Raw genomic sequence first — 8843 nt, forward strand, 5'->3', positions numbered from 1 at the left:
AGAATAGCCAGAAGTGCACTCTTCGCTAATTAGTGCAGTTTAGAATACATATTCTTACTTGAGACGCCTGATATTATCTCGGGTGATTCTCTTGATGCTTATCGTTATTTGGGGTTTAGGCACTATGTCCCTCCATGTATTCTATGGTTTCATTAATGATCATGGCATACGGGTAGCCGTTTATGGCCCTTCCTCAAAAAAAAAAAAAAAAATGAACAACTAAAAAAAACAAAATAAACATAAAGCCTACGGCCTAAAATAAATGAAAATTAGCCCAACACAAGATATAACCATAAAATTGAAGTACTATATAACAATTATTAAAGAAGAGTGCCAAGGCTTTGTCAAATAGGAATAATTGTTGCAACAATGACTTGAAGAATTTGTGTTTAAAAATTATTTGAATTGACGGAGAGGGTGAATCTAAACTTTTTTTTTTTTACAGGAATATAGATCTCATTTAAACCCAAAACCAGAATGACACATACAAATATACAATAAATCCCTATGTGTTTTGTATCTTAAATCAATGGTCAAGTAAGTAAGAAAAAATGAGTACCATCCACCGGTAGATTTTCGCTCAATTATCCAAGAGTCTACACAACTATGAAAATTCATCTCACACTAAGAAAACTAGCTTAGAGCAATGCACTCAATTTTGTACTCCACGAGATTCATTAACTCGGTGTTCATCAAACAAACCCATAAATTGAAAAAAAGGTGTGAAATTTCTGAAAATTTAGATACAAAATTAACAACTTGTAGGGTCTAAACTGTAATAATCATATGTATTGAAAAAAAAAAAAAAAAAAAACCCTCATATGTTTCAGAGTCGACAAATTTTCGGCAGACGTCCCCTTTTAAAACCCTAGCCTCTTCCCAAACCCCCTCATTGTGCCTCTTATCCAAACCCTACCGACCTGACGGCTGCACCCGCTCTGTTTCGACCCCCTCATCGCAATGGTAACTACCTCTCTTTCCGATCATCTCAACTTCTTCAATTCCCTCCTACAATCCTAAACGATTCCGAACCCATCATTTCCCGTTTCCAATCGTCTAAGATCCAAACTGGGTATCGATTTCGTTATTGTCTTCTAGATTTATAATAATTCCCATTGCTTCTTTTACAGGCACCCAAGAAGGAAAAGGCTCCCCCACCGTCCTCAAAGCCCGCCAAATCTGGCGGAGGCAAGCAGAAGAAGAAGGTAAACTTAGTATTCCGTCCACTGTGGAGTTGCTTAAGTTTTTTTTGATATGTGAATATGGGTTTTAAGTTGTTTTGTGCTGTTTGTGTCTGAGATGCGTTAACAGAAGTGGAGCAAGGGTAAGCAAAAGGAGAAGGTGAACAACATGGTGTTGTTTGATCAGGCCACTTATGACAAGCTTCTTTCGGAGGCTCCCAAGTTCAAGCTCATCACTCCTTCTATCTTGTCAGACAGGCTGAGGGTATGATTCCGAGTTTTCGGCTTTGTTTCTTTAAGGGTTTTGTGTTGGTCACATTGACAAATGTTAATCCTTAGGTTTGAAGTGATTGAAACGTAACTAAGTTTATGTGCATAAAATTGTAAATTAGCTCTTTATCTCTGTTATGCTGTTGAAGTCGATTATTAGTCTAGAAGGGGTGAGAAGAGTATTAAGAATCTACAACCCAGTATCAAATTATAGTGTGTTGATGCTACGATTGCTGTATGTCTGAAATGGTCCTAGCATTAGTACTGAATGTCATCATTTTAACCCTTTGAGAAGGATATGGTTTAGTAGTTGTCAGCATTTCATGTACTTTCCCATTCTTCCACCCTTGAGTACAGATATTTGTCAGCTTTGTTTATTTTGGGCGTAATTGCTAGCCAAATATATGTTATGGATGTAAATTTGTTCAAGTGTTAACTGATACTGCCATCCACAGTGTTCAAGTGTTAACTGATACTGCCATCCACAGTCCTAATTTATGTATTTACATGTCAAAATAACACTGACATAAGTTCCTATTAAAAAACAACAGAAGTATAAAATCTCGTGGCCTGGATCTGTTTTGAAACCTGTCTAGGACAAGCTGTTTTTCACATAACATTTTTCTGTTACTGAAAATTGTGTCCAGCAATTTTGACAAATGCATGTGCTTATAGTGCTTTTGTTTCATACGTGGGAATTTTCTTCCTTAGTTAAGCTACAGAACTAGCAATTTCTGTTTATGGTATTTCTTACTGTGATCAGGCCTGCATCATTGTTCCTACTAGGAATTTCCAGCCATTAGGCTCCATTTGAGTCAATATTTCTGACTTCTGAGTTTCGAGGTGGGGTCATCAATTTGTTTATAGGTGTTAATGAATGCCCTGTAGTTTGATTTGATATTTAGGATGTATTATATTGGTATACCATGCTTTCCTGTTTGTATTGAGGTTGACCATGTGAATAGAGCTCTGTCCACTGTCAATGTAACGGGTTTTTCTTTCTTTCCACATCCATTCACCTCTGGATGTGGTCAAAACTGTGTATTTCAATCTTCAGTATGTAGACATCTGTTTCTTTTGCATGTATGAGGTCTGTATGACAGTTCATTACATTTTTCATCAAGTTGGATTAGTCAAGTTGAACTCAATTTATTGTTGAGGACCAGCATATGGGGGCATAATGCTAGGATATTAAAATCCAAATTCTTATACACCCACCTGTTTAGGAACTTGTAAGATAATAGCTTTACTGTTTCTTGCCCCTGAATTGTTCTTCAACAGCACGACCACATGAAGCTTCTATACCTGGTTTTGCCCAAGTCATTATATAACACATTGGTGTTGTTTTTCATTATTTACCTCCATCATATATGCCTAGATGTTTACACTGGTTTTGGGTTTATGAATTTCATCTTTGCTTCATACATGATAGTGTATGTGCGGTAAACTCCATTAAGAATTTTACTTGATGTTTTGATGTGGCTAATTTCTAATTTTCTCGTTTTCATCTTCATTTTCAGATTAATGGATCATTGGCACGCCGTGCAATTAAGGATTTGATGGCAAGGGGTTCTATTAGGATGATTTCTGCTCATGCTAGTCAGCAGATCTACACCAGAGCCACCAATACCTAAACAGAAGTTATTTGTCTTGGCCATGGATGCACAATTTTAACATTTGCTTATATTCGTCATGTTAGGAAACTATCGTCTTCATCAGCTATTTCTGCTTTGTTTAAGTCCATATGGTCAAGCATTTCTCTTTTTGGTTGACAGTTTCTTTTTGCTACAAGTGGGATTTATATAAATTAATTCTGTTTTGATGAAGCTTGTTTGCTGGGAAACTCACAGCAATCATTTAGGTCCTTTTCATTAGAAGTTTGAGTAAATTTTGTGAGTAGAGTTTGATTTTGTTTGTTTGCAATAAATTGTCATGGCTGAAACCGATAGATGTGCTCTTGGTTTTGCTTGGACACAGCTTCCATCACTGAATTTAACGAACATCTATAATCAATTGCCCAAGACTGAATACTGACACCTTTTTGCACCACGCACTTTGTTGGAAATAAGTGATAATAAGATGAAGGGAAAATTTCATGAATGGTATCTGAAGTAAGGCCCACTATGCATTTTAGTACACCAAGTTTCAAAACATAAACTTTGGTACCTGAGGTTTAAAAAAAGACCTAATATACATACACGACGTCAATGACGTCGTTAGTTTTGTGCCAGTTGTCGTATTTCAAGAGGTAAAAAGGTCTCTTCAATTGTTTTACTCTGAGCACCCAGGTCTCTCTCTTCTCTTATTCTGGGCACCGAGCTCTCTCTCTCTCTCTCTCAACCCGCCCTGCAGGCCTCGTACTCGCTGTGAAGAGGCGAAAAAAAATTGGGATGAAACCCCGACCAAGCTCCTCTAAACGCACTTGCCCCATCCCTTACAATCATTCGAACTCCACCACTATGGTTGGTTTTCATTCCGAAAGGCGCCATCTCTATCTATATTTACCTCTGACCTCTTTCTCTTAACCCATAAAGAGATTGAGGTGAGATTGCATTAGCTTGTCTGAGATCAGAGGTGAGATGTTCTTACAATCATACAATATTGAGGTGAGATGTTTGGGATTATCAAGGAAGAGCAGATCTGAGATCGCCGCCGGGGCAATAAGAGATGACCCAGCCCAAATACTCGTCGCAATTGAAGGACCCGAGGAGGGACGATAAAAACGGGTGCGGATTTCGGGTCGTAGATCAGAAACAAGGTCCCCATGGCTCCCTTGGTTGTCGAGGTCGAGCTTTGGTGAAACGACGGGGAGGAACCAATTGTTCCAGATCAAGCGAACGAGAACCAAAGGAGGACGAGGAGGAAATGGAGGCGGAGCAACGACGGGGAGATTTCGGCAATGGAAATTCTGGGAATTCTTCGATTTGGGGTTAGGGTTCTTCGTTTGGGGCTTTTCCATTTTGGAAATTTCGGGGCCTGACAGAGAGTGAGAGTCATGGGCCTTCTGAAGATGGCGGAGAGATATGGCGCCAACCTTCTGCATGTGGCCTATCTCTGGCCTGGTAAGCTTCCGGTCGCGGCCATGGAGGAAGAGAAAGGGGATGGGTTTGGAAGGTGGATGAGATATGGTGGTCGTGGACATGGAGGAGAGAAAGAGGATGGGTCTGTGTACATAGAGAGAGAGGAGAGAGGAGAGTGAGTGTGTCAGAGTGAGAGTGAGAGTGAGAGATTGAGGAAACTGAAAGTACTAATGTACCCTTAGACAAATGAATAATGACATAAGGGTTAACACTGTTATTGACATCGTGTACATATATTGGGTCGGGTTTGCAATTTGATGTACTAAAGTTTATATTTTGGAACTTCACGTACATAAATTAATAGTGGGCCAAACTTCAAGTACTATTTCTGAAATTTTCCCTAAGATGAATGAATTTCATCCAATTCTTCCTCTTCTCCCTCTACATTCTGTCCTCTGCACAAAATCATTCCAAATGATATTCGGAGTGATGGAGGGAGAAAGCCAAATGGAAGATCCAATCAATTCTATGATCTATTCTGAAGAGGATGCCCGGTCATTATGCTTTCCTCTTTAGTTATGTTGCATCAGAAACTACATGTAATATTGCAATTCATAATCCTCAGTAAAAAGCATTTTCTTTCTTTTATTACAGACATGTATTTGACCTTTCAGGAGGAACTGGTAAGAATGTTGAAGGTAGAAGACTTGGCACTGCAAAACAGTAATGGAAAGACTCCATTTTGTTTCACCCCTGCAGGTTGTGGAAATGCGCGCATTGCCCAGATTTTGATCCAGAAGAACATGTCTAAGTCATAGGGTCGTGTCAAAAGAACATGACACCACTCAATAGTCAATATCATTGCTTTGTTTGAAAGTCAACATTGAAACTAAAAAGGGATTGCAAGACGCTAGCTGTTGTATATATCTCTAGTTCCGATTCTAGCACAAGAAGTTCCCAGTAAGTAGCTTTGAATGCAATAAGTAGCTAGCTTGTTCCATAGTTGCTCTCTTCTAGGTTAAGATCTGAACAAAAACGATTTGGGGACATATTGATTATACCGTTAAATAAAGAATATCATTCATGACACCACTTTGCAAATAACAGGGAAGGAGCAACAGAAGAATAATCAAAACTACGTATGATGTATGATTTTTCTGTCTGTGTGATAGTGATTTTAAAATCAACATCATGATGAAAAGGAAAATTTAGATAGTGGGAACTATGTACATACTAAACATCTGAAGTCCGAGATATATCATGCTTTCCTGCATTGCAAAAAGTATTAGCCAAGACTGCATTAATTTTTGTTCATTTGTGCACTTAATTTAAAGGGATTGTCTCTCACTTTATGGTTGAATTCTTTTTCTGTTTCCGATCTCATTGTGCAGATGTTGCTTGAAGATTTCTAGAAAAGGATAAAGAGTTTGCTAGGGTCGTAACTGTAATTGATGATGTTGCCTTGCATGTCTTGGCTCGAAGGCCTTCAGAATTTGTCAGCCAAGGTCCTGAATTCTGGAGTACAATTGTCAGTTCTTTGAAACACAAAAAATATGGTATGCTGTATGTGAACTTGATAACAAAGTCATAGTAGGATCCATGCTGCAGTTCTGTATCATAATTAAGAATGAGCAAACGGGGGATTCCCCCGCCCCACGCCCCCCACCCCCGCCCCCCCTCAAGTTTCCCCCGCGCCCCCGTTCCCCATCTGGGTATATTTTCAAATGGGGGATTCCCCGCCCCGCCCCCGCCCCCGCACCCGCATTTGCCATTTTCTCTATATGAACTTTTTTGGTTTTCTATTTTGAAATTTTTTATTTTCTATCTTTTTAGATTTTTTTTCCTTTCATTTTTTAACAAAAAATAATTCACAAATCACAATTATACGACGATCCAACGGTCGGATCCTCACAGATCACCTAGAGGATCATCTTTACTGATTTATACGATGATCCAATGGTTGGATCCTCACGGATCGCCCTTAGGTTCGTCCTCTCAAAATTATACGAAGATCCTCACGGATCACCTAGAGGATCATCTTTACTGATTTATACGATGATCCAACGGTCAGATGCTCACGGATCGTCCTTAAGTTCATCCTCTCAAAATTATACGAAGATCCAACGGTTGGATCGTCCCGAATCGCCCTTAGAATAATCCTCACAAAATTATATGACGATCCAACGGTCGAATCCTCACGGATCGCCCTTAGGATCATCCTCTCAAAATTATGTGAAGATCCAACGGTTGGATCGTCCCAGATCGCCTTTAGAAACATCTTCACAAAATTATACGACGATCCAACGGTCGAATCCTCACGAATCTCCTTTTGAATCGTCTTTTCACAATTATACGAATATCCAACTGTCGGATCCTCATGGGGAATAAGAAAAATTATAAAAATGCCCTGGTTGAAAAATAAAAACAAAAATAAATGGGGAACCCGCATGGGTAATGGGAAACCCCTCATGGATCGTCCCAGATCGCCTTTAGAATCATCTTCACAAAATTATACGACGATCCAACGGTCGAATCCTCACGGATCTCCTTTTGAATTGTCTTTTCACAATTATACGAATATCCAACTGTCGGATCCTCATGGGGAATAAGAAAAATTATAAAAATGCCCTGGTTGAAAAATAAAAACAAAAATAAATGGGGAACCCGCATGGGTAATGGGAAACCCCGCCCCCACCCCCGCCCCCGCACCTGTGATGGGGAACCCCACCCCCACCCCCGCTTGACAAATGCGGGGAAAACCCGCGAGCACCCCGCCCCCGTTTGCCCATTCCTAATCATAATCCAAGTGCCTTCATTCTAGTGCATCAAATGTGCTTAATAGAAGATACACATTATATATTTTGATGTCGAGAACAACATCTTACATCTAGCTGCATTAGCACCAGAAAAATAACTCAATCTTGTGCAGGAGCAGCTCTTCAAATGCAACGGGAGTAATTATGCTTTGAGGTACTCCTATCTATCCCACAACCTTTAACTACCATTACAGTTGGCCAAGAAGACAACTTGGACCAGGAAAAGTTGTAGCATGCATCTCTTTCATCATTCTCTTGTCATCTTCAAAAAGCGACTCTTCCTTTATAACAGAACTACCAATATCATCAATAAAAATAGTCTTATATATGTTCAAATGACCATAATGTGAATATTTAACCTAGTAAACTATATGCTAAGATAAGTTACAAACATTACATTAACTAGCTGTAATCACTTCAAAAACAGACTACTACCTATGACTTCTTCATCTACCTATGAGAACTAATAAATTAAAAACAAGAAAATTAAAGATTTGAAAGATGATTTCACGTTGAGAGAAAACAATCAAGAAAAATAGTTAGGAGTACTTCTACCACTAAACAATCATTCTAAGGACAATTTACTTTAATCTAAATACAAACAATTGAATTAGGCACACGAAAAGCCTAGGGTGTTAAGGTCAAACTGTATTACGTTTTCTTACTTGCCTTGCTATGTGAAGGGTATTATCAATCATAAACGTCTGAGTCGATAGCAAAAAGCCTACCATAGGGTGTTAGATACTAGATCATTAGGAACTTGGTTTACACAAATACAACCGAGTTGTTTGGTTGTTTCTTATAAAACATGCATCAATAAGGTTGTTGTCTACATGCTTCAAACAATATATCCTAGAACATGCTTCTATGTAGGCCTCCATAAGAAACAGATAAAAGAAAATCAATGATAAACTTGTAAGCCAAATTTCATCCAATTATAAGTATTTAGAAGAAAGAGTAGTAATCATCCTATGGAAATCATGTCTAGAGCTTCCACAGCCCCTAACCTAAGAAATTAATTGCACATGTTTTGAATTAAAATCAAACTAAGATCCATGAGAGAAGAAAGAACTAAGAAAAACAGAAAATAAATAATCTTGAATTTAGAGTCGAAATCAATTGGTCGACGATAGTGGCCTATGTCTTCCTTGCTCGAGTTTCTTACTTGTTTCTTGTGCGTAAACGTTTTTTTTCTTCAGATATTTCACAACCTTTTTATATTGCTCCTTGGTCATATTTAATTTCTTAATTAGGATTTTTAATGTCATCCAACCAATAGAAGCATCTGATGTCATTGACTATCTGCTTTAATAGTGGGCAGCTGTTGAGAATCACTGAATAATCTTTGGCAAATACTTAGGTGGGGGTTTCCCCACCACGTGGCCTTACGGCCACTCAATCAGAACTGTCGAAATTTTCCATCTCTGCCGAAAATGCCCCTGCTTCCTAAAGTGAAATACCCAAAACACCCCCCCTGCTGGGGGGTGATTGGCCCTCCCCACCACGTGTCCCTACGGGTGCCCCACGCAAGATCTTCTCATAATCTTTATCTTCTT

At 38.9% G+C, this 8843-nt stretch overlaps 1 protein-coding gene across 1 annotated transcript; it reads left to right on the plus strand.

Moving 5' to 3' along the window:
- Nucleotides 1-814: 814 nt before the first annotated feature.
- LOC133734111 (small ribosomal subunit protein eS25-like) lies at nucleotides 815-3277 on the plus strand. Its single transcript, XM_062161752.1, has 4 exons — nucleotides 815-963; nucleotides 1131-1205; nucleotides 1312-1446; nucleotides 2972-3277. The coding sequence occupies exons 1-4, from the start codon at nucleotides 961-963 to the stop codon at nucleotides 3083-3085; spliced, it is 327 nt and encodes a 108-aa protein (XP_062017736.1). The 5' UTR covers nucleotides 815-960; the 3' UTR covers nucleotides 3086-3277.
- Nucleotides 3278-8843: the final 5566 nt, after the last annotated feature.

This window comes from Rosa rugosa, chromosome 2 (assembly GCF_958449725.1).
Source record: "Rosa rugosa chromosome 2, drRosRugo1.1, whole genome shotgun sequence".
NCBI lineage: Eukaryota > Viridiplantae > Streptophyta > Magnoliopsida > Rosales > Rosaceae > Rosa > Rosa rugosa.